Below are 26134 nucleotides of genomic sequence, written 5' to 3'. Positions count from 1 at the left end.
CCGATTGCGAGACTTCCGCTTCCGGACAAAATTGTGGAGAAGATTGTAAATACAGAACTCTCTTAGCAAAATTTTGGAAAATAATGTTTTAGACTGCAGTCAGTTTGGCTTTAGATCATGCCACAGCACTGAGACAGCTTTAATAAAGACAAATGAGGAACTCAGAGCCGCCATAGATGGGGGAGGCTTGGCAGCTCTTATCCTCCTGGACCTGTCCGCAGCATTTGATACCGTGGACCATACTTTGCAGCTCAAACGCTTAAAGTATATCGGTCTGGGAGGAAATGCTCTCAGGCTTTTAAAATCTTTTTTAACAGATAGAACTCAGACAGTGCAACTAGGCGATTTTAAATCAGCACCTTTTATTCTGCCATGTGGGGTGCTGCAAGGCTCCTCCTTGAGCCCTACTCTTTGTAATATATATGATTCCGAATCAGCCCAGCTGATTGGAAGTTTTGATTTAATCCCGACCTTGTATGCTGATGACACCCAGTTGGTGATCTCTACCATTGACAAAGATATCAACTACTCTACCAAACTCCACGACTGTATGGTCCCCTTGAGTGAGTGGATCAGTAGGCACTGCCTAATATTAAATTCAAGTAAAACCGAGGTGGTGCTTTTCGGTAAGCTTTCTCCTAGTTGGTCACCTGCTTGGTGGCCTGATTCTTTGGGCCCCCCTCCGACACCAGTGCCGAAAGTGAAATAATTGGGGGGTCATAATAGATGAAATACTTCATTTTAAATCTTAGATCTCAAAGTTGGTGTACTTTGCATTTAACGCTATCAGAACAGTGCGTAAAATCCTTCCCTACATTCCTAGAAAGACTAGGAAAACTGTTCTAACTTCATTATTCCTAACTAAGTTGGACTATTGTAATGCCTTGTTTATCAATGTTCAGTCCAAGCAACTTAGAAGACTGCAATCGGTTCAGAATGCCGCCGCTAGATTGGTTTTGGACGTTCCTAAATGCCAATCCATTAGAGCGAGAATTCAAGATCTGCATTGGCTTCCGATCGGCCAACGTGTCAAGTTCAAAGCACTCTGTATTGCTCATAAGGCTCTTCATGGAGAGGGCCACAGTTTCTTCACCATGCTTTTAAATGGTATACCTCCAGTAGGTCTTTAAGCTCAGCCACGGCCTTCTTAATGCTTACCTCCAGAGTTAAAACCATGAACTGGGGGAAGGGGGGGGGGGGGAGCTTTAGAAACAGTACCATCAGGCTATGGATCACTCTTCATCTTGCTCTTAGGATGATCACATCCTTGCTTGAATTCAGGAAACATCTTAAAACCTGGCTTTTTAAAAACGAATCTCTCTCTGCAGTATGTGGTCCGCAATGCGCATAAAAACTTACGGGTAGTAGCGCGTGATATAAATTGTTATAACATAACATCATTCTTTCTATTTGTGTTGTGTGCAATACTGTGAAATGAACCCTTTTATTTCTAGGGCAAACAGGAAGTTGCTGAATTATGATTTCTTTTCTCATTAGGCCAGACAAATCAGAGATGTGCAACAAGTCCTGGCACTTCAATAGATCAGAAATTGAGGTATGATTAACCGTGAGAAGATTGTTGTTTTATGTAGTTGCACATCTTAACCATTTAAGCATTGTCTGGCATCCGATTTTAAAAAATCTGACGTTGCATTCACTGTAATATTTGAATTACATTTAAAATACTTCATATTTGTTGCTACTGTCGTGCCTCTTTTGCACTCAGAACACTACACAAGATGAAGGCCAGTGGGGAAAAGAGTTGCCAACATATTGTTTAGCTCTTCAATAGTTTGATTGTTTTCTTGTGTAAGGAAGCAGACCTTTTCCAATGAAGGAAGGCCATCAACATCCCTCTTCTGAAGTAGGCTTGTTCTGCTATATATCTATCAGAATATTACCAGTGTCACAAGGTTATACTTGGGTTACATTGTGGCTTAATAAACAGCTTCCTAAATGAATACACAGCAACCATATACAGTAGTATGGTACAACCAGAAAAATGAAACTTCTTAAATTGAATGTCTTTCCAACTGTATTTCGTTGGAGCCGTTTTGTGCACCTAAGTATGCGTCTTGTGGTCTGTTGTTATATACGGTGACGGATACATGTATTTGGTTTTGACTGAAAAAATATGTATTTTTGCTACCCTGTGGTTGGTTACTGATATCTTCAGACACACCACAGAATTCAATCAATCAGAGTACTTGTAAAGCACGCTACTTACCCGTAAGGTTCTCAAGGCGCTATGGGGAGGGGGGGTGCTGCTACTGCTCGAAGAGCCAGGTCTTGAGGAGTCTTCTGAAGGCGAGTAGGTCTTGGGTCTGCCGTATGTGGGTAGGGAGGGTGTTCAGGTCTTGGCGGCGAGGTAGGAAAAGGATCTGCCGCTGGAGGTCGTTCGTTGGATGCGGGGGACAGCGGCGAGGGCGAGGCTGGCGAGCTGAGCTGGTGGGTGGGGGTGTATAAGATGAGTCTGTTGTTCAGGTAGGCTGGTCCGGCGTTGTGGAGTGCTTTGTGTGCGTGGGTGAGGAGCTTGAAGGTGATCCTCTTGTCGACGGGGAGATATTGTAGGTCTTTCAGGTGGGGGGGTGATGTGGCTGTGGCAGGGGACGTTGACGATCAGTCGGGCGGAGGCGTTTTGGAAGCGTTGAAGTCGTCGTTGGTGTTTGGCTGGGATTCCTGCGTAGAGTGCGTTGCCGTAGTCCAGTCTTGTGCTGACCAGGGCCTGTGTCACCGTTCTTCTTGTTTCGGTCGGGATCCACTTGTAGATCCTGCGGAGTATGAGGAGGATGAGATGGCGTTGACCTGCTTAGACATGGAGAGGGAGGAGTCGAGAATGAATCCTAGGTTGCGTGCATGGTCAGTGGGTGTTGGTGCTGTTCCCAGTGTGGTCGGCCACCAGGAGTCATCCCAGGCTGAGGGGGTGGGTCCGAGGATGAGGACCTCCATCTTGTTCGAGTTCAGCTTCAGACAGCTCCTCCTCATCCAGTCGGCGATGGCCTTCATTCCCTCGTGGAGGTTGGTTTTGGCGGTGTGTGGTTCCTTGGTGAGAGAGAGGATGAGCTGGGTGTCGTCGGCGTAGGAGATGATGTTGAGGTTGTGATGGCGGGCCACTTGTGCGAGGGGGGCCATGTAGACGTTGAAGGGGGGCAGGGCTGTAGGGGGCACAGTGGAGGGGGAACAAGTGCAACAGAGGGCAGAAGGGCACAAAAAACGAGTGGAACAGTGGACAGAAAGGCACAAAAAACGAGGTAAAAACAGGTAGAACAGAGGGCAGAGAGGCACAAAAAACGAGGGAAAAACAAGTGGAACAGAGGGCAGAAAAGCACAAAAACGAGGAAAAAAACGGTAGATTAGAGGCCAGAAAGGCACAGAAATCGAAGGAAAAACGGATGAAACAGAAGGCAGAAAACGAGGCACAAAAGGGGAGACAGTGGCACAGAAGCAAAAGGGACGGAGGACACTTACCAGCGGCAGTGGCAGCAGCAGCAGGAGCACACAGTCTGAGCTGCGTGGAGGGGGAGCGACCTACCAGGAGGGTCAGAATTGCCAAAACAACCAACTATCCTTACACTAGCAGAGATCATTGTACCTCAGTCAGTACATACTCGAAAGGGATTCTCTTTCTGTTGTAGATACTGAACCTCTTCTTGGGAAACCCAAAAGGCCTGGGCCTGGTTCTACACGTAGGTGAGCTGCATTGGACTGTGGGCCCAGTTGGACGAGGATGAATCTGTTACGGGGTCTTCATTGCGACGAGTGCTCTGCTGCTGTAAGCACCTTTTTAAGGTGGTGTTTTGGCAGTTTGCTGAGGTAGGGCTCGTTGACTGGAGTTGGGTTCAGATGAGCCTTACTTACAAAATGCAGTAGGAAGCTAGAAGGTGACGAGGCATATAACTGATCTAGACTGCTGGTGGCTTGAGCCACCAAACACCGTCAGGCTCCAACTAATCTACACATTATTTGGTAGATGGTGAACAACATTAATTGCTTTGGTCTCTGCTTTAAAATATCATGAACACAGTTATTTATACTGTGGGGCCACCTGACTCCTACCTCATCTGTTTTCTTTCACTTAAGGGAAACCTGGTAACAAAAAGGGAATTTTGAGCCTATACTTCAGGTTTAGGAGATAGCACTTAACACTCGTCTCCATCCAGTGGTCGGTGAGGCTTAACTGGGGGGGATCAAAGATAAAAGAAAGAAGAGAAAGACTGGGGATTAGGTAGGGGAGTAACTTGGAAGAGGGAAGCAAGTAGTGTCCATACAGAAAGGTGAGGCAACTCCACCTCTACTTGTTCCTGGTTGGACAGGGCTTGGCGTTATGAAGTGAAGTTCATGCTGGCTGTCGGGTAGCGCTGTTTTCTGCTGTCCCAGGAAGACCTGCTTGGGTGCCTTGTGTGAGGCGGAGAATTCAGAGGTATATTAGACAAGAATGTTTGCAGGTTTCGAGTGCCAGGAAGCAGATGCATGCACCCCACTTCTTGTCAAATTGTGGCAACCTAGTTTCCAGAGAAGGGGTTATTTTTTCTAATCCTGTACCTCCCATAGTTTGTGCAACTAGTCTGTGTAGGTGGTAGTATTGTTGGTGCCCATTTAGAGGTGATAGCTAGTTTAGCTGCACAGAGAGCCATTGTGATTAACTTTCCTGTACTGGAGTGTAGGGGTTAGGTTAGTGTGTTTGGCAATTCTAGTAGTATGTCGCTGGGAAGGTCTGGTATGTCTCTGTCAGACATTTAAAATGTCTTTGTAGGATTTCAGTCCATTCCTTAGGCATGAATTCCAGCTCTACTTCTCATAACTTTTGGGCTTGAGACTTCATGGGGTTGGCTGTTTTGTTTAGGAAGGCATAAATGTCTGAGGAGGCTCTTGTCATCCTGCTTGGTGATCAACCGTTTCTCAAATGGGGTCAGGCCTTAGGTTGTTTGATCCAGTGGTTGATGACACTGTAGTGCAAGGCCGCTGCAGATGGTAAGTCGTATCCCTGTTGGAGTTGTGAGAAGTCCAATAGGCCTATGTGGCCAAATAGACTGCTTACCTTTTTGCAGTTTGCTTCTTGCCAGACCTGGAAAGCCTGTCCCGTAGCTGCAGCATGGAATTCTGTGTTCCCTGTAATGGATGTGATGGGAGGTTGGTCACGACTCTGTCCCATGCCCCCAGTATCGCTCAGGTAACTGTACACTCCAGGAGGTTGGTGTTTTTTCAGAAGCTAGGGAACCTTCCAGATGGGGATACCTGCCATGCTCTGATCCATAAAACACCAGTGCCTCTCTAAGAGCGATCTATTCCATTCCACCACACACCATAGTTGTGCCACATAATAATAATGAATGAGGTGGAGGACTCCCAGGTTTCCCTCCGTCATAGACCCTCTTACGGTCAATGAGTGGCCTCTTGCCCTACCTTCCTCCATATGTAGGCCCTATTACCTGTTGTAGTCTACAGACGTATGTTGGTTATGGGGTGACCTGAAGAGTCTGCATAATGTTCGGGAGCTTGGGGTGAATGGCCATTTTTACAGCAGCAATGCGACCTACCCAGGATAGTCCCCTATGACTGTAGTTTGTACCGTGCTATAGTTAACAGGTCCACATAATTGCACTGTACCATTGCACCTAGGGTGGTGCAGATTTTAAGCCTTAAGTAGGGGACCTAGGAGACCGCTCTCGGAAAGGAGAAGTGGTGTTACATGTGGAGCTTATCAGTCTGTGGGATTGTAAGTCTGAGGGCCTGCGCATTCTGAATGTTTATATTAAATCCAACAAAAGGTGGGTGAGACAACTAATACCGTACTTACCACAAAAGTGTAGTTACCTAATTCTAAACCAGACTTAGGGAGGAGGTAGGTGCAGAAGTAAAGGGGATAAGTCGCCATAAACCTCTTCTAGGGTAATACCATTATGGAAACCAAATTATATTACTCGATACTTTAAAGAGAAGTCACAAAACCTTGTTTTAGAAAAAGTATCTTAAAAAGCAGTATGTTGTAATAAAATGGAAAATAACAAGGTTAAAGGAAGGATTTTTGAATGGAATATGATTTGACTTACTATAAATGCTTGCATTCCATGTTAATGCAACTTGCAATATCCAGCTACTTTCCCTTATTTTCATAAGGGATGTATCTGATCCCTCCTGTGCATTACACGTTTTTTGTGCAATATAGAGGTTGTTCATATAGTTGGTTTGATCATGAAGGCAATTTGTGATGATGCCATTATGCAATTGTTGATAATCGATGCCACTTGATCCAAAATGGGGTTTTTGAATTATCAGTGGTGCCCATGTCTTGGGTACTTTTAATGTAGTGACGTGTATGAATATTCATGTAACTCACTAAAGATTGTTTGGTTGTTCAAATCTTTTAAAGTAGATTGTTGTTTTCCAGTGGTTTTAATAGTGTATGACATATTGTAAAATATTTGTACGTATGTTTGTACGTATGTTTGTAGCTGTGAAGAAGTCCCAGGGGGGACGAAACACATTGGCTAGTACTGCAACAAAAAAATGTTTTTATAAGAAGATGAACAAAAAAGAAGGGAATGGTAATCATATATGGGACTCGTCCATTATGTTCTACTGAAATAGGGATAGCTGATTTATATTATATGATTTACCCATTTTGAATACTTGATTGTTACTGTGGCTTCTCTTTGGAGTGCAGAGTAATATAATTTGTTTTAAATCCAGCCACTGAGCCAAAGCTCTCCAGCTCCCACAACAGGGCAGGCAAGTATGAGAGTGGTTGTGTAAGGGTCACTATGATGCATGCCATTGGTGTACAGTACTAGCTTATGTTCCTGGTACTCTAATTAATCTTTTGGGCTGGTTTGAATATGATCCAAGAAGTGGCTCCTTGTTGTGTATCAAAAGGAGTGAGGAAAGTAGGCTACCCTCCCCCGTGCCTCTGGCGATGGTAAAGGTGAGCGAGGTCAAGCTGTTACCTGTCACCCAGGCCATGGGGTTGGTATATTTACATTTCACCCATGTGCAAAAACCTGGGCCCATGTCCACTTTAAGTATCAGTGTACTCGCCTGTTTGGCGTCCAGTGACGAGAAGTGCCTGGGCCCAGGAACAGTGGTCTTTGTCTATGAGGTGTAGAAGGCACTTGGTGTGGTCACTGCAGCATCTCTTTCCTATGAATCCCACCTGGTCCGGGTCAATCAGACCCTGCATATTCGGATTTAGGCACGATGCCGGACATCTGTGAATAATTTGGCATCTATGTTCAAGAGAGAGATAGGGCTGTAGGAGGAGCACTGCGTGGTGTCTTTCCCAGGTTTGAAGATCAAGGTGATTAACGGTACAAAAGGGGGTGGTGATGGACGGACCATCTGAACCAATCAAACACTCACACCCAGTCAAGAGATCTGGGTTTAAACCATCACCGTTCTTTAGCCCACTCTGCCACCCCAGTTCAGACATGGCCATATGCAGATCACTGTCAATAACAAAAGGGGGAGAGAGAGAAATTGAATCGAAATGGATTCGTTCTCCCTGGACATATGTAAATAAACAAATAGAATCCACTCCTCGTGTTGTGGGATTGGTCTCCGCAGTGGGGAGCACCCTCCTTGTTTTTAGGTCCCCACAACGTTTTTTGCTAGGTACATTGTCTTACCCTGCACTATATTTCTCACTTTTATTAGAAATCCTGAATAAGAGTTAGAGAAACGTGAGTAAGGTGGGGATTTGTGTACCCCGTCCTGAAGAAGGTGTTTTTACACCGAAACATGTCGACACACACAGAGAGGAGGTAACGCACATTGACTGCGGCACAACCTCCCACTTTTTTATTTTAATAGCACCAGCCCGGGGGCTTATTAAATATTTTTCAGTCACCCCACGAGCCAGGTCCTTTTTTAACCTTCACTTAGTTTTTAAAAAACCCCACCATACATTCACATAAAAAACAACCCCTCATCTGCACCACACATAGTCCATCAAGTGCTCCCACGTACCCGTAGGTTGCAGCACGCTGTACCCCGTAGAGGGGTACGATGACCCCGATGATGAAGCATGACACCAAGGGGCCTGCCCATATGCAGATCAGTCTGACCCTGTGCCTCATGGGCACAGTCCAGCCCGAACTGCCAAGCCATGCCTTCCCTGGACCGGAAACAAGCTTCCGAGGACCGGTTTCTGGCATTTCAGCCGTCTTTATCCCGGCTTGCTTGAATCCTGTGGCAGAGTGAGCAAGGGACTCACGTCTGAGCATACCTGCCAACTTATGGCGAACAAAGCGGTACAAAAGGGGCTGATTGCATATGGCCATGTCTGAACTGGGGGGGCTTGGTGAGCAAAATAACGCTTCTGCCTCTGAGTTTCATTATGTGTTATGTGTGTCTGCAAGTGTCCTGGAGGATCTACTGTTTCAGCAGTGTAGAGGTTGACATAAAATCCCTCAAAGGCCAATGCAAACTCTGAGTCTATATGTCTATATGTAGGGCGCGCCCAACTGTATGTGGATCTCTGCAATTCTAGTCTTAGGGGTGCAGGCTAGAAGTTTATAAGAGAACAGCCAAACTGCCCTCTTCCCTCCCTTGTAGTATTTTTGTTTCAGTTGGAGGAGATCATATTCCACTCTGTTTGTGTCCAGAGCCTTGAGCTGCTTACAGGTCAGTGTCTGCTACCTTAGCATTCTGCAGGATCCTAAGTGTTGGTTCTCACTTGTTCCTCTAATGTGGAGCATTAGGCCTTTTTAAGCTTATTTAGTCTGGCAGGGATTTCTATAAATGTCCCTCTGATGACTGTCTTCATAGTTTCCACACGAAGGATATAAGGGTTGTTGGTCTGTCATTGGTCTGGAGGAAGTGTTGGGTGGTATCCCTGACCTGGGTGTGGATTTCAGTTATAGAATGGTGTTAACCCTCAAGTTCCCCCTGAGGACAGCCGACCTCGGGGCATGAAGGAGAGCGACACAGGGCAGAGGTCGGGGAGTGCCAGAACTCCTATTTTAGAGTGGTTAGTGGTTGCCAACACATGAGTAATTTGGAAGTAATCTATATGGGCATATGTTTGATAGGAGGTTAAGAATAAGGTGTTGCCTCGTAACAAGGGGTGTTGAGTCCTCAACATGTCAGTAAAGCTCACCTCTCACAGCCATCACAGGCCCTCTTGAGTAAAGGTCCCGGTTTGTCCCACCCGCTGGATTGATCTGGCTAGAACGGTGTGAAGTTGAAGTTTCCCCTTTAATGATATCTGTGTCGGCAAAGGTTGTGACAAGGCCCTATTTGCTCTCGATGAATTGCTCCGGTCTTTCATCAGGTGCATAAAGTGTGGCAAGAGTGAATGAGTAGGCATTTAGGGTGATCAGCAGGGACAGAAGTCTTCGCAGGGTGCTCTGCTTGAATTATTGTTACTTGCCCATGGAATTTCATGGATAATAGTATTGTTACTCCTACACGTTTACTAGGCCCAGATGAAAAATATTGTCTATTGAACCAGCAAGTCCTAAAACTCTGCCAGTCTTTCCTCAGCAGGTGCATCTCTTGCAAAAGGCACACATCACACCCTGAGCCTCTACACGTCAACAGCAACACTAGGCGTTTTATGGGTGTGTTCCCCGCTGGGATGTTGAGGCTAAGTATTTTAACCATAGGCAGAGCAAGAGGGTGGTTGTTCTACGGCACGGAATGGACAGGAGGGGGGTTGCCTGGGTAAGATCCCTGCGACTTGGGGCAGAGGGAATGGTGTTGAACGAGCTGTGTGGCCTTAGGTGGGAAGGGGGAAAACTAGAAGGGTAATTTGTGAGTCAACTGCTCCCTCCATGATGCCCTAGAACAAGGTGTGTGTGGGGTTCTTGGAGACATGCTTCTCAATAGGACAGCTGCTGGGTGGGTACTGGACCTCTGCTGGCCCAAGGGCATGTATAACTGCACCCCCTATCCTCCATGTGTGGCAATTGTGGCGTCAGTAGAGATGCAGGAACTAATAACTATTGTGATGTATCTGTCGTACACGGATGTTGGCAAACGGTCAAAGCTGTGGGTGCATTGGGTCAAGTTCAGTCACCATTCTGAATGCATTAAGTCAGTTCCGAGCGTACTGTGTATGATTCTCTTGGAGGCCCAACATTTCCTTCTGTTGTTTTTTATTCACAATGGAAGGTCGGTCTCTCGTCTGGGCAGCTGTCCCATCTCATCTATGAGGTCTTCCAACCCTAGGATGGTTTGAGGTTCTCCCATAATAATGACCACCCATGCATCATAATTCCACACAAAAATAAGGCTGAATGAGTGGCCAATTTGTACTTGATTCCCTTTTTGCCCAAGAAGTTAGTGGCTGCTTTGAACGAGCAACGTCTCTGGAGAGTGAGCAGTGTTAAGTCTTGATAGAGTCAGACCTTCGAAGGGGATTCGATGCTGGTCGCTTACTGCCATCATGATGGCCTCTTTATGCTTGTAATGGTGGATTTAAGTGAGTATGTCTTATGTGGTCCCGGTGGCTGTGGATGTACGGACGGCTCTGTGGGTGCAGTCCAGCACAAGTTCTTTGTCCTTTAGGTCAGCGAGGATGTTGAGGAAGAGACAAGTGACATCCTTCCAAGTCACCAGAATCCGCCAGAAGGGGAACGCCCATGATCCTGATGTAGGAGAAATGTGATCTGTTTTCTAGGTCTTCCAGTTATAGTTACAGGTCCATATTTTGATCTCAGAGCTCCAGCATCTCCTGCCTAAAAGGATTGAGTTCCTTCTCTTTAGTAACACGGCTTTATCCAGGGTATTAACCTGGTGGCCTAGTTTTTCCATGTCTCGCTTCACCTCTTTGATTTTTGTAGTGACGTCATTCTGAAGAGCCATCTTTTCGGATGCCACCAAATAGCACCTCCATGTATGTGTCAGTGAGAGGCCCTTCAGCATCCATCTGCTCGATACGGGATCCTGCACTTCAGTGTTCTCTGGTTCCACAGATGTGGTGTCTTCCGTGTCAGCTTTCTTAGCTGGTGTCTTGAGGATCCGCTCCCTGAGTGAAGCATCCTTTTTAGCTGTGTGTGTGGACATTGTGTGGGGAATACGATTACCTGGCAGAAGGGACAGGTTTGCTGTTGTATGTAGTTGGAGGCGTGGGTGTTAGCCCGTCAGAGTTCTAAGCAGTTGTGATGCCTGCCCCTTCTCAGAGCGGGTCTGCACGCCCTCTCGGGTCCAAAGCAGTGGGGCAGCTTGCTCCCGTAGTTATGGTGAGCAATTGTCTGATCACACTTTTTGACTCTCTAGACTCAGAGGACCGGCGCCTCTTGAGTGCAGTCCCTACATAGGGTCAGCTTTTCCACCATGCCATGGTCCCCTCCAGTGTGTCCCCCGGCAGTGGGGGCTCTTGCGCATCAGGAATGGGAGTGCAATATTGGACATGCTGGCGGATGTAGGACCAGATACTCACGATCTGTGGGCAGCTGAATTGAGTCCGCAGTCATGGCTAATCTGTGTGCAGGAATTTGTGCCATAGTTAACTATGAAAGGCACTGCCAGGGCTGTTTTTCTGCCTATAAGTATTTTCACCCGCTCTGGTGAGGGAAGACAGTAACTCTGTGATGCCAATCAGTGGGCATGCGTGCTGCGCCTCTTCAGTGCAGTCACTGCCTCATGTGTCATGTCTGTCCTGTCTCTGGCTGTCCCGGGGTTCGCTGCAGGTCTCTAGTAGCCGCGCAGTGGGTGCTGGATATCTAACTAAGTTCTGGGGGAGACTGCGGAGAGCGATATCTACAAGTATGTGGGCCACTTTGTCATGCAGCAGACCAACTCCAGTTTACTTGGACGGTGGCTCCGCAAAGCCACCATGTGGTCTACGTGCCACTGGTGTCAATGACTCGCTTCTCCCCTCTCCGTTGTTTTGAGCAAACCGGCCCATTTGCGTCGGAGTCTGGGATGCCCCACACAGGTCTGCGCAGGAGGGAGAGCATAGGGTATTGTTCGGCCACAGTTCTTGGTGGTTGAGTTGCAGAGCATGGAGCTCCTCGTTGGCTAGCATTTTGGCCACCCCCTCTTTGGCCTATTGTTCGATTCAATTTTGGTATTATGGGTCCTGCTAGCCTGCCTTTCTACTATATTCAGCTAAACTGAATCCTAATCCTTGCGGTTCTGTGCTACAACATTTCTCGAGTTCTCATGGCTTGGGATTGGCCTAATGATGGCCCACGACGAATATCGAATTTGGTAGGGAGTCTTTTTACTTTATTTCAGTATGATCATGTTTTGAGCATCTAGCACCACGCCTCTTCTTAGATTTATTTAATGTCTAATACGTAACGACTTTTTTTGCAATGAAATTATCTTTGTGTGAGTTAATGGCCGTTTTGTTTGTGAATTCATAACTGCATTAATTAAGAATGATAATTTACGAGCCTCTAAAATTAGCTTGGTCTTTACTGGCTAACCTGTTTCGCCTGCGAGTAAAGCCGCAGCGAGACATTGTTTTTGAGCTTACGTAAGGTCTGAAGGGATAGGCTGAAATGTAATTGCTGCGTATTGAGGCTCACAGTGGTTTGTGTTTGGTTTGATTAGATTTAAACTATGAAAGAGCTGTGCAAGCAAGGCCCTTTTGGGGAATGTCTTGTCTTATTACATGAACAGGTCCTTTTTCAGACGACCGACCTTCTAACTGGACTGATTTATTGCCCGTACCCACACTATGGACCTGAACAGTAATATACATTAGTCGAGCCATACATTGTTGCATGCGCCTTAAGTATCGGATATTTGGTGTCATGAAAACTCCCGAACTAGAGGAAAGATATTTAAGTAAATGTGAAAGATTGATTTACACAACACCTTATTTGTACAATAAATACTATTGAATGTCAAGAAAAGAACATTGAGTGATGCTTTTCAATAATTTACGCTTTATCTAATCTTTATTGCTATTGTGTTCTTCCCCTCCAGGTTTACAAAATATGGGATGGCCGCAGAATTCGTTTTTTTTTTTACATCGAATCAGGAGTATTTGTCGAGAGATTGTAATTCTAAAACGGGGACAGGCCTAATTAAACCGAACACGTCCAATAAAAAGATAATTTAGGCGGTCCGTGATAAATGAGATTTGTGCTAATTTGTTAGTCGAAAAGAATGTATTTATGGTATAAATAGGCACAGTTCCAAGAAGTGCAGTTTGTTGTCTTTTTTTGTCTTGAGTATAAGAGGAGTTGTTGCTTGTGCTTTTTAGGTTATCCCTGGAGGACTTACCAAAATGAAGGGAGACATTTTTAGTGTTTAAATAATTGATAATGTGTTGTATCATACTGCGCTCCTGAAGTCTTTCAGGTTGTACAGACGCAGGGAGGGGTGACAAAACAAATGACTATGAAGCGGCTTGTAGATCAACCATACCCCATTTGCAATCTTGCGCCTACCTCCTTGCAGAGATAAGGTGCCTTTATGCAATCTGGGACACTTCTGATGCCACACAGAGAAGCCGCTTATGCTTGTAACCCTCATGCTGACCAGGGGCGTACAGGAGGATACACTGCGCGGAATGACCTTTTTGATCGGATGACCTGCATCTTCTATGTGCGCATGTCCTCCACTCAAGCCCACCCCCTCTTTGTAAGCTTTCCCTTTCACACAAAAAAGGCACATATTAGGGCAAGAAATGTAATATTTGATGCAAAGGTGATGGTAGTTCTCCAGATTATTTATTTGTTTAATGGAAAACCGGTTATTGGTGGTAACTGGTGATTACTTGATGAGCATTCTTTTATCTAATCAAAGCAGAATACATTTTCTATTTAAGATGTACAGGAACTCACGTGAAGCGGGCCGGACAGTATTTATTTGAAATATTTTCAAAATGAACCCAATATCCCCATTTAAAGGCTTGTGCATTAATGTATCAAAATTTCCTGTACAGTAAATTTTAGTGATATTTTTTTTGCCTCTTACTGTTCAGCTTTGTGGAATTTGTATCCCTCTTCTAAAAGTGTGGCTTTTTTTAAAGCGCTTATTTTAGTTTTTGAACTATGTTTTGTACAGTGTGTGCCACTGTGCTACATAACATTAACCCATACATATTACACTTGTCCATGCGATCATTGTTATTGATAGTTCACTAGGTGTGCATATAAAATAGTACTCCACCTTCCGCCCGATCTGTAGAAAGCTTTTGATAGGCCCGGATGCAAGCAAGGAAAATTGAAGGAGAGCCTCTCACCCTCGTTGTACAGCAAAACACAGCTATAACTGAACCTTTCACGTGGCTGGACTATGCTCCACTGCATCTTCTGTACTAATGGAGTTACATCCCTGGGTTTTAGGTTAATTTAATTCGACAAACACCTGAAACTAAAATACACCACTTGCTTTTGTGTAATTGCTTAGCTTGGCCGGATTTTACTTCTGGGGACTGAATCTAAATGTCCCCTTTTGCTTTGGCTCTGTGCATTTGGTTGTTCCTCATACACTTATGGCCGGCGAATACAGTGAAATTGGGCATGCGCTAATGCCCATGCTGTGCCCAGTTTGGGTGCCTCTTGCAGGTGTTGTATCTTGATGCTGTTCTAGCTAATGGGTGCCCTAGATCTCTGCAGCCTCTGGAGCTCAAGCGAGATGCAGAGTGTGGTTAAAAACCCCTGTGCATCAGCAGACATCATATATGGGGTCACTTTAAGGACAGTGGAGGAGTGGTTACCCCCCTTCATTTCAGATTGGTGCTGAGAAGATCCAAGCAGGGTTCTGGTGGTATTTTGCCCTTGCATTCTGGAGGCTTGTCTCTGCACCAATTGACAACATAGGTTTGTGGGACCATGCAGGAGCAGGACACTTTGGTGGGGACGGCGGGGTTGTGGAAGCTGGGAGGATGATGGTATGTGAAAGGAAGTTGCTCTTGTGTGGTCGAGTAGATGATTACTGTTCTTGGCCTCTGACTGTAGTTTGAACCGCAAGGGAGTCAATTCACCTTTACTTCAAGCCTATTTGTGCTTATGAATACAGCCTACCAAGCAAAGTAGTCTCTAAGCACCAGCACTAGAGTCTCTGAAGTACCCACTTACACGCGCTTTTAGGCCTGTTTACCTGAATTGTGGAAAAAGGAGGCACAAAAGCTGAACTTATGCAGGGGAGCCGACTGACAACGAAACAGAGTGGAGATGCACCAGTGCCTCATAAGGGGGGGGAACTTGGAATCCTGGGGTCTTCTCAGTGCCTTTTCCACTCACATGTGGAGATGCAGTGAAGAATCCCAGATTTGTCTAATACTAAACTTAAACTAAATAGGGCAGAGACAAGGTAAATGGGTATTCAAGTCACCTGGCTCCACCAATTGTAATCTAAGTGGAGGTGACAAAGGGGGCCCTCTGGCCACCTTAAAAAAAAGTTAATATGAGTAAATTTAATCCTGAGTGTTGGGTAGAACAGAGTAAAACAATTTCTCTCCTGTTAAATGGCACATTTCTTTCTGGACGTCCAAGAGAGTACGACAAGCAGGAATGAGCTGTTCGAGAAGAACCGAGGACACTCCTATTTAAGCAGACCTTCTTCATGGGGAAAATGTCTGCCTACAAATATCTCATTGTAGCAAGCCACAGGAAAAGGTTCTCGTAGAGGGTGTGTATCCTAAATTTACCCAATTCATGCAAGTAACAGCCTGCTGTTTCTCAGCAAAAGCCATCTCTATTCCTGACTGTACACGTCCAAATACACATGCAGAAATATATGCAGAAAGCTTCAAGGCCTTATATCCAGAAAGAGAAAATGTTCTCTCAAGATCATTGTGAAAGTGCCCTGGTGGAGATTCACATACAAACTTAATGGAGGATTATTAATGATCAAACAGATGTAGTAAGTATCCCATGCTTGACCCCTTTCTCAGTCATTGGAAATGTGGAAGCATAAGACAGAAGGGTCACGGTGCAAAGCCTAACTAAAGCTCTTAATACTTATAACTTCTTACACTAGTAGACATCTCGTCAGAGTTTTACATCCTCCTCCTATCCTGGATGCAACCCAGGGTGAGTTCTCAGTAGATGTTTGAAGCACACATTCAATTGCATGAGTTTTACATCCTACTGCAATCCTGGATGGGACGCAGGGTGAGTTTTCAATAGATTTTTGAAGTCCAAAAAGAAACCTATTCAAAGGGGAGAGAATGTGGGCAGTGGGGAGATCCATGATTGTTGGCACAAGACCCTACATAATAAGAGGCAACTCAGCAAGTGTCATAATTTGGAGTTCTTCCTGGAGTAGCTAAAATAAAACATTTGCGCTTGAACTTACAAAAAGCTCAACACAATAAGAGCTGAAAACCATTAAGAAATTATACCTTTCCTTCACAATAAGGCTACATGAATGGGAGTTACTACCACCATGAGGAGGAGCAGGATGGAGACAAAAACCACTCTAAAACTCAAAAATGTTGACTCTGCTGATAAATGCAGTCAAGCGGACCTCCAAATGTTAAACAATCGACATGTCCTGGGTACAAAAATGAAAAGCAACATTGTGAAATACAAGGAGGACATGCAATAACAGAGACCGAAATGTAAAGCTTCATAGACAAAGGAAATATAAATACCTGAAACGAGAAGCTACCCCAAATGCCAAGGACCAAGAGAAGCCCTGGTAAATAAAGTAAGAGCATTGTTGTTGAAGAGTGTCTTTGGCAACTACTTTAAATGCCTGACAGTCTCTAGGGTCCAACTGGAAGAATGTCCTACATTTTAGAATTGTATTGTTTAGTTCTGTGAAAAAGGGAATGTATTGCTGTCCCTAAACCTTAAATCTCTCCCAGGGGTCTTCATAATTAAAGGTTGTGCTATGCAGCCCTATTTATGGCTGTGGTATTGGCTCCTCTCAAATTACAGGCTTAAGGATGATAACTATGATTTTAATCCGCAACAACATGGTGATGGAAGGAATGCTTGAATTAACCTCAACCACTCGCGATAGTTCTGGGCCACATTCCAGTACGTTGTTTTTCACCCGTCATGCCACCCTAGACTTAGGCCCGCCTTCTGCATATCAGTACTGCCTCTGCTCCTCATGGAAACAGCCCTAACCAGGTTGCCAGGCGAGGTTCCTTCCAGAATCGATCTCAAGCAACCCCAGACCGATTTTGCCATATTTGAGGCTCATCAGTAAGGTGTAGCTTGAGTCCTAAGGCGCGGTAAGTTTGAGACCCGCATCTGGGCATACCCGTCGCACCTAGGGCAACAACAGGGTGATGGATGGAGTGCTTGAATTAATCTCAGCCACTGGCAGTCACTCGGGCCACATTCCAAATTTTAACCCAGCATGTTGATAAAGATAAGAGTGAAACTGTTCCCAAAACAGGAGGTCAAATGTAAGCAGAAACAGTCACCGGCCGCTGTCGCTTTCCTTTGCCTTTTTTGAGCGCCTTCAGATGAAATGACCCTCTGTCCAAATGAGGACTTATCTTTGCACATATGTGAACAGAATGGATCTTCAGAAAGGAGTGTGTGCGAAAGTGTTAGCACGCCAACCTTGTCACAAACTGTTATATAACATCTGCTGACCCTATCTAAGTGTAGCACGAAACCCTCACGTGAGGATGCCTCTTCCTACTTTTCAAAAGCCCTTTGTTGTAGCTCCTGTATAATCCTCCCATTCTGATACATTGTTTGCCCCCCTACCTAACCTTTGCATCCCAAGCTTTTCATCCTGATCCGACTTGTGCTTTACTCTTATCTTTTTTATGTGGTGATCTGAAACATTCTGATTGTATGTCCTTGATTTTAGGATTGTGCTTCACTGTTTTCTATCGTTTATTAGGCTTAAACGGCCCCTCACCAAATGTCTTTAGTAAACAGGAAATGCAATGTTGATTCTTTCGTTACAGGACCTTTTGCCTGACATGAATAAATTTTGGCCTGATGTGCTTCATCCAAATCAATCCCAGCTCTGGTGAGTTTGTATTTTTCACTGATGTCATTTTATGCTATAGGGTTTATCATTATAATTCAACAAGTTGTTAATTTATTAGAATTTCGTTTATGGAATTTCTCATACCGTATCCTAAATCAGCACAATGAATTTGTACTCCATTTATGATCTTTGCAATTGGGATTTGCAAGATATGAAAGGTTATCCAGATTTAATTTATAATTTAAAACCATAGCATATTGCCCTCACAACTGAGTGAGAGATGTGGTGGTGAACTTAAAAGATGAGGAAATGAAAAGATCATAACATCCATTGTGTTTCTATTCTGCTTTTTAACTTTTTTTTATTGAAAAGCTCCTTTTGAATATGCCCTTTTATCTCTACCCCATATTTACATCTCTTTCTATAAGCACCTCCTACTCGTGCGGTATTCCTTCACATCCGATAGTTGAACTCCAGGAAACAAGGCATGACACATCCAATAGGTTGGCATGTTTCTGTATTTTGTGAAATTCTTTTGGGAAGTGTTTGTATAAACCTCCAAGTAACGCATGTTCCTCCCTTTCATGTGTAATTTTATTGTTTATGGGAATAGGGTCTTGATTTACCTATGTCCTTTGTAACAACTTATAATATGTTTTCATGCATACAATAAATTGTGTTTTCCAAATCGTATCATTGCCCCGAGTGTTTCCTGTCCTTCCTTTGTCTCTTGAAAGTCACTGGGGGACATAACGTTTACAGTTCTTGTCAATCCCTCAGCAAGCACTCTTAAAAGTTATTGCATTTTGCTTTATTAACAGCCTTAGCTGTCTGTGTCACTTCTTACGGATGGAAGCAATTTGATGCGTGTACAGTATACCAACCCGCCGACCTCCGCATTGTAAGTGTGTTTCCTGGGTTTGTGCAGTTTGTGTGGAAGTCCACAAATCACATGCCTCTTAGGCAGTGGCGATGGCAATATCCTGTCAAAGTGCTGACGTGTGCGCTTTTGAACCCGCGGTCGGAAGCATTGCTCAGCAGAATCGCTTTTTGCAGTAGATTGCTCCAGACCACAATAGAAACTAAGGCACGCGCTGAGGCCAGGAGGCTCGAGCGTGACCGTAAAACTGTGGGAAATGCCCTTCGATTACATTACACATACATTTAATCTCAACTGCCATCAGTGAAAGAAATATCCCCGGTAACATTACTGGAAATAAACTTTTAGCCAGGAATTGCATCTAGGAGAGTTGTGGAGCTGTAATGAAGATGCCACCCACATAAATAAAATAAGCGAAACCAGAGGACCCTTTTTGTACATCTTTGTCAGGTATAACCACGGCCATCGTCAAAGAGTTAATGCAACTTTCTTTAATTATGACATTTTGTATAACAACTTTAAATGCTTTCGCAATAGGTTTTCCACATCTTGCCAAAAGCATTTCACCAACCGCATGCGAGAAGTATTTTTACTTTATCAGTGCTCCTTAGTAGTGCCCTTAATGATGGTACACGCGTGGCTGTACTCCTATTTAACTGTATTATTTCCACTGTAGTAGGTTACTTTAGTAGGGTGAACAGATTTTGAAAACCAAAAACCTGGATGTTTAACAAACATCAAAGAAGGACTACACATTTACATCAACTGAGTGGCACAAAATGACTTGAATAACCGCACTCATCGATATATAAACACAGACAACGAGGCACAAAGGAACTACATTAAAAGCAATTTTTAAACCCAGCCTCATTGGTGTTATTTTAGTTGTGCTCTGATAAGAGCGGCTAACTCGTCCTGCCTTTGAGCTCATAGAAACCGGTCTCCTTATGTTTTCAGTGGATCTTCTAAAAAAAAAAAAACCACACAAAAAAAAAACAAATCCCCGACATGAGCTACATATAACAAAATCTGCTGTGACAGCTGTTGGGAAAACTGGGACTGTCCTGGCAAATCCAGGAGACCTGGTCTCCGTAAACCTTGGTCTGTTTTCTAGTTCAGTATCTGACGTTGTGCGACTGCCCGCAGCACACGCAGTCGGTCCTATAAGAGGGCGGCCCCCTTCGTGCCGCATTAGGTACCGCACCGCGCCCTGTTTCAGGGACCACCTACTCTGGGAGTCCCTCCTACATCCGGCCCCTCTATGGCATCATTTCCGGTGCACAGTGGGCTGGGGCCAGGTACTTATACCTGCCCGCACTCTCTGGCCACCCTCATAGCCCCCCGCTGGACATGATTGATTTACTACAAAGTACCATGTATAGGGAGCAGATTAGTTATCACAGCGGGTGTTTCACTGGATGGATGGGTACACTTGATAGCTGAGGCCCAATTGACGCTTGGCATAGCAGTCCAGATCACCTCATAGTGGGCAAAGACAAGGCCAGGACCCCTGTCAGAATACCTGAAATTTTAGTTGTCTGGTATAGTTGCTAGCAATCTCGTTACATTCTACAGTCGGAAACAGAAAATGTAAAGAAACACCTGTGAATGTACCGAGCGTGCCACATGGAAGAAAGCAAGAGAATTAGCACAGTTCTGTATCCTGGAGTGTGATGCAAGCAACAATTTTAACACACCCCAAACAGATCAAGGTACTCACTGGCAGGCACTCTGTGATACCAGTTTAGAAACCATTAACTTGTTCGCCATCGTTTATCAATAAAACTGTCTTTGCAAGGTTTGGTCAATTCAGCAAAGTAGGTGTATACTGTAAATGAGGGCATATTACATGTTACTTCAGTTGAGCTAAATTTCACCCGTCCTATAGCCATGGCAGCTAGGCAGGGTGTAGAATTAGGCATCTAACAAGTGTGCTGCAGTTCCTAGAGTTTGGCATGCAATGGGTAAGAGCACAAGAAGGCTACAATGTATTAAGAACATTTGGCATTTCCATGATTCAAGAAAGGGCGGTATCTGTACATGTTGTTCTCCTCCTGTTCCCACCCACTTGTCTGCTCCCTGGCACACATTAGCAGAAGTTGGGAAGTGGACGGCATGTGCTAGGTTGGGGACATCTGCATGGCGACACTGCATTTAAATACAGCAGTCAGACGGTGAGGGGCTGGCATGCAGTATGGACATGAAATGAAGCAGAATACGGGGTGTAGGCGCAATGCTATAGGCATACATTTTCACATACTCGGGCAGAAGGGTACATGCCATGAACTAGCATACAGAGTGGGTTTCAAATAGGAGGGTTGCACAAGGTTGTCATTCCAAAAAAGTGTGTGCTGTGACTCCAATAGGGTGGAGAAAGAAGGGTTCAGAGGACACATGCTGACAATTACCAGGACACAGCATGTATTCAAAGCTAGAAGGAGCAGGTACATCTCCCACTTGCTGGTGTGGCACATGGCTATCTGTTGAACCCCTATTTGGCAATAACCACAGAGGGGCAGTAAAGAAGGGCTTAGTCAACCCAAAATTTAAGGCACATATTGCGCATGGTGCACTATGGATTAAATCAGACAGAACTATGGTTACGTGAGAGCAATAGTTTTGCATTCCCTATGGGGCAAGAATTCTTGCTGGCGTACTCCCATACAGGAGGAGGCCAGCAGGCAAAGATAAGGGTATGGTGTTGGCCACACACAATAACTTGTTAACAAATACACAGTTTGCCTGGTAGGCGAACTCCAACATGTTTTCCAGCGTATCCTGAAATCAGGGACTTGGCGGTGATGGGTAAATTCACGACCCGGCACACCTAACAAGTAGGCTCTTATTGGCACAGAGGACACATAGAGATGTCACCCTGAATTGTAAGTAGAGTACAGTTCCCAGCTCTGGGGGGGCATTAAATATGCCTACGGTTGGGTAATTAAAGCTGTGGTTAAAACGGAGAACAGTAGTTCCCAATTCAAGTGGAGGCCATCAAACTTGCTTATGGAAGGGTAAATAAGTCAAGCACAAGCCCACCAAGCAGGATGGGCTTGGTTCAACTCTAATTCAAAATCAAATACTATAAGAAGGGCCAGGTAAATAAGTCATGGTCTCTTTAGTGCATACACCACGAGGTTCCCCCAATAGGGACAGGGAACACCTGCAGAGGGAGATGGGAATTGTCCAGCTAGAGGACTGGTAACCAGTCAGAGGTAGATGGGAATTGTTGCAGGAGGTTATGGAGCCTGCCATGGTGGGGGTTGGGCCGGATGTGGGTGCATTATGCCAAAATCCCATGAGTCTTGACAGCAGGACCCTGATTGAAAATGATGGTGCCCCTCTAGTCCTTCGGGCGGTTGTAAGCCTGAGCAACCAGTGACTTGCCTCAATATGCTCCGCCCCTAAAAATGTATGAGTAAAAGTGATGGAATAGGGGTGCATAGTAGAGAAGGGGGATTACCCCCTCCTAAATGGTAACACCAATTGGGTTTGCCCCGGTGCAGTTTGGCTCATCAGGCGGACAGGGCGGCTTAGGTTAGTCACCGCTGTCTGCCCTTGGATCGCCCGTAAGTTAACCCATCACGTTGCCATACTCCTTTTATGTACTAAACCTGCAGCAAACTGTTTTCCCATCAAAACTTGTGTGTACTGTTTATTTTCCGCAGCGTGACTATTATTGCTAAGCAGGGGGGGTTGCTGATATCAACACTATATACATTGCCAGTTCAAGGAGCGGCATCTCCAGTGACCGCCAAGCCGGTTTTGAGTCTTCCCTTCCTGATTCTCCCATTCTTGTGCTAGGGTATTTGAATATTTTCACACATTAGAGTTTTATGGATTGTGCTCACTTGTGCTTTTAGGATTATTGGTGTTGGATCAAATAATGACTGTTGGGGCTTGTAACAAAACGTATCAGTGTTGTTTGCTGCTTATAATTTACAAATTCATAAAATGTAGGCAGGTGCTCATTACACAGCTGAGTTGCCTTTCTGTAATCAACCTCTTTTCTAAAGTACCACGCCAAACTCGGCAATCAACATTTTTAGGTTCCCTACTGGAACTGTTCAATCAGGCCAGTTCCCACTTCTGCTAATTAAGGCAAAGGAATATGTCTATGCCACTTAGGCCCAGATTTAGGTAAAATAGATTTACCGAATTTTAATTACCGAATTCTACCGATTCGGTAATTAAAAATCAGTAAATCTTAGGGGTGGATATGTAGGAACATCCAGATGTTCCTTTTACCGAATCGGTAAATATCTGTATTTACCGATTCGGTAAATACCGACCGGTAATGCCCCATTCATTCCTATGGGCTTTGAAGCCCATAGGAATGAATGGGGCATTACCGGTCGGTATTTACCGAATCGGTAAATACCGATTTTGACAAGGGTGCAGGGGGTGTCACTTTGACACCCTCTAGCACCCCCAAAAAAGATTCGGGGGCCATGTGGCAGGCATACCTGCCCTAAGGGCAGGTCTGCCTGTCATATGGCACAGGTGTGCATGCACACATGTGCATGCACACCGGAATCGGTATTTTACCATGAAGTTGGATTTCATGGTAAAATACCGATTCTGTAAGGCTTGTGGGACTCAGAAGAGTCCCACCTACATCTCATTGTTACCGAATCGGTAAAAATACCGATTCGGTATTTTACAGATTCGGTAAATTTACCGAATCTGTAAAATATGTGGCCCTACATACCATTTTGTCAATCTCGGTCGGTAACGGCCGAAAATACCGATTTTCGGCCGTTACCGACCGACCTACATCCGGCCCTTAGTGTGTTGTAAATACCATCAATGTGCACTCCCGAGTGGTTTGGACTATTGATATTTGTTTTTCTTTGTTTGGAGCATGCAGTGCACAATTTGTAATTAGATTTCTTGATGCTCACAGGAAGACCTCCTCCTTTTTTCCCCACCATCAGTTGTGTGTTGTTTACCTATGAGATGTGAAAAACTGACAAAGCCAACATGGATGATTGGAAAACTAAAACACAGCAGTTGCGGGGCACTGTTTTGTAAAAAAAATTTTTAAGAACGGCTATTACTGGAGTAATTTCAACACAGCCTCTTTGAATTTTATAATCTAAGCCATCTATGTCTTGTGAGAATGACTGGGATAGCAGAGTGCAAAGGCTGAGGCTTTTGACATGGAAAACACAGCTCGTAGTGTTATCCATTATAATTCCGGCTTCCCTTGTTCAGACCATCCAATGTTTGTTAACCTTGTTTACCAAGAAATATCTTTGAAGATAAGTGTTATAAAGCATTTCGATGCAAAATGAGCTTTTTCTGCCCAGGGATAGGCACTGGTCATTGTATGCTGCTATAAACTGGATGGACTTTAACAAAGAGGCGTTTGAGGACCAGTGTGAATGTCATGGAACTAGACGGGGAAGATGTAGAAGCGGATCCATCTGCAGCAATTGATGTGGATGAGGAGGAATTGATTCCATCAGTTAAAGTGTCCGATACTTCAATACATTGCCCTGAAAATACCACAGAAGTCTGCTCTGGCAAGGATAGAGACTGCAACAAAGACATTCACATAAGGAACACTTACTCAGTGTACCTCTAAGTTAAAAACTGACATAGGCACTTTGGCATCAAAACATGGTTCCGACATCAACACCGAAGAATCAAATCTCAAATAACCATCCTCCTTGTTGGTTTTGACTCCTGGAATGGATCAGATTTGAAAAGAATATTATAAACATGTCCAAGATTCCCCTCAAATGATTGATTTAGCACGCCCTCAAAAATATGTCTACAGGATACTCTTAACTTCCAAAAGGGTCCTGAAATCTGTTGTCGAACAATCTGTGAAAGAGCCACAAATATACACTGAAATTCTACCTCAAAAGGAGGTAAGACATGTAAACTGAAAAAGTTAGCTGCAGACCCATCACCACAGAGAAAAACTGTAAGACAAGATATTGGCCAGCAATGAATATGTTTAGACACAAAAAAGCCACACGTTGGCACAAACTGGGGAGCACAGTCAGATAAACTAATTCATTAGGAAAGCTTGCAAGTAAATTGAATTAACTTGGTTGAAGAATGAACATCCAATTCAAAGGACGGCAAATAAGTTAGTAAGAACCACTTAATGTTCCCACCCCTTTGTTACCTGCAGTTGTTCTGCACACAGTAAGAAGCTTAGGAGTTAGTTGAACATAAGGATCACATTGAGGCTGAATAGCTGAGAGATATGTGGGATAACTATCGAACACTTCACAGAAGATGAGGTTTTGGATGCATATTCCATTAATGCATTGCCTCCAGGTGAAGTTTCCTATTATGCCATTTAAAGAGCAGCCTTCCATCATCATGGTGTTGCCATGCCAGCAGAAGAAGGGAATTTCTAATTGGAGACCCTGCCTGGAACAGAAACTAGTTATCAATATCTTCTGATTTTTAAGCTTGTATCGAAATATGGTCCTGAAATTTTAAAAATACTCGAAAAATGATTACTCCTGGAATGAAGTGGAAATGCAGAGCTTCATACCAGAGCCTCATTTACATCAAGGGTACAGTACTACCTGTGTTGCATCTTTGCATCCTAGCAACCCACCAGAGATCTGGTTGTCCTCCTGCATTGGGTTCTGGATTGTGGAACCACAGGGGCAGAGGACAAGCAGTTGCTGGAGGTGCAGGTGTTCCCTAGGATCGTTCCTGTATATCGTAATAAACCTCTTACCTCAGTCCTGATTAAAGGGTGTTACTTTCAAAACCTTAATCCATGTAAGCACACATAAAGGCTTTTGGAAGAATCTGGCTGCTCCCTCCACACCTTTGACAAAGAGTACAAGATTGGATGCAGCAGGCAAGCAAGAATATTCTTAGTTGTTTGCCTTCAGCAGTTTCATCAGGGCACCATCCATAAAGAATGGCCATAAGAGGGTGCACTTTCTGCAAGTACTTTCAGGCTGGACATTGAATAGTAAATTAGCTATCCCGACATTCCCAAAACCCTCTGCTGCCCTGAGGATGCAACTGATGCAGTTGAAAAATAAAAATAAAACACAAGGCAGCAACTGTTGCAGCCAATAATTGTTAGATTGTCATATCAGCTCATCAATGCTTGTGATTTTGAAGAAACCATTTGGCAGAAACATCTTCTTACAGTATCCTCCTGAATCACTTAAAAAGAGATCCGCTATATACGATTTCTAATTGCACGGTTTTCCTGACTCCAAATAGCAGGCTTCAGATTCAAAATTCTTGAGCAAGCTTTTAAATGGGCATCATCAACAGGGGGCTGGAGTGTTAGGAGGGCAGAAGTAAAACAGGCAAGAGGGAATGGGAGATGGGAGGGAAGAAGCAGCCAGGATAACTGTGCTAGCTGGAAAGAAACATTGTACCTCAGCGCCTGCGCCAGCAGCAGAGGAACCCTAATCAATGTGAAGCAATCAGCACTGCTCCAGACAA

At 44.5% G+C, this 26134-nt stretch overlaps 1 protein-coding gene across 1 annotated transcript in view; it reads left to right on the top strand.

Annotated features, from left to right (window-relative positions):
- RNASET2 (ribonuclease T2) overlaps positions 1-26134 on the top strand; it is a 207144-nt gene that overhangs the window by 90490 nt on the left and 90520 nt on the right. The window contains exons 5-6 of the mRNA XM_086927241.1: positions 1498-1555; positions 17786-17850. Coding sequence (XP_086783367.1) covers positions 1498-1555; positions 17786-17850 — 123 coding nt within the window. The remainder of the gene's footprint in view (positions 1-1497; positions 1556-17785; positions 17851-26134) is intronic.

The sequence above is a fragment of the Lissotriton vulgaris genome, chromosome 6 (genome assembly GCF_964263255.1).
Source record: "Lissotriton vulgaris chromosome 6, aLisVul1.2, whole genome shotgun sequence".
Taxonomy (NCBI): domain Eukaryota; kingdom Metazoa; phylum Chordata; class Amphibia; order Caudata; family Salamandridae; genus Lissotriton; species Lissotriton vulgaris.
This window is presented reverse-complemented; position numbering and strand designations above follow the sequence as displayed.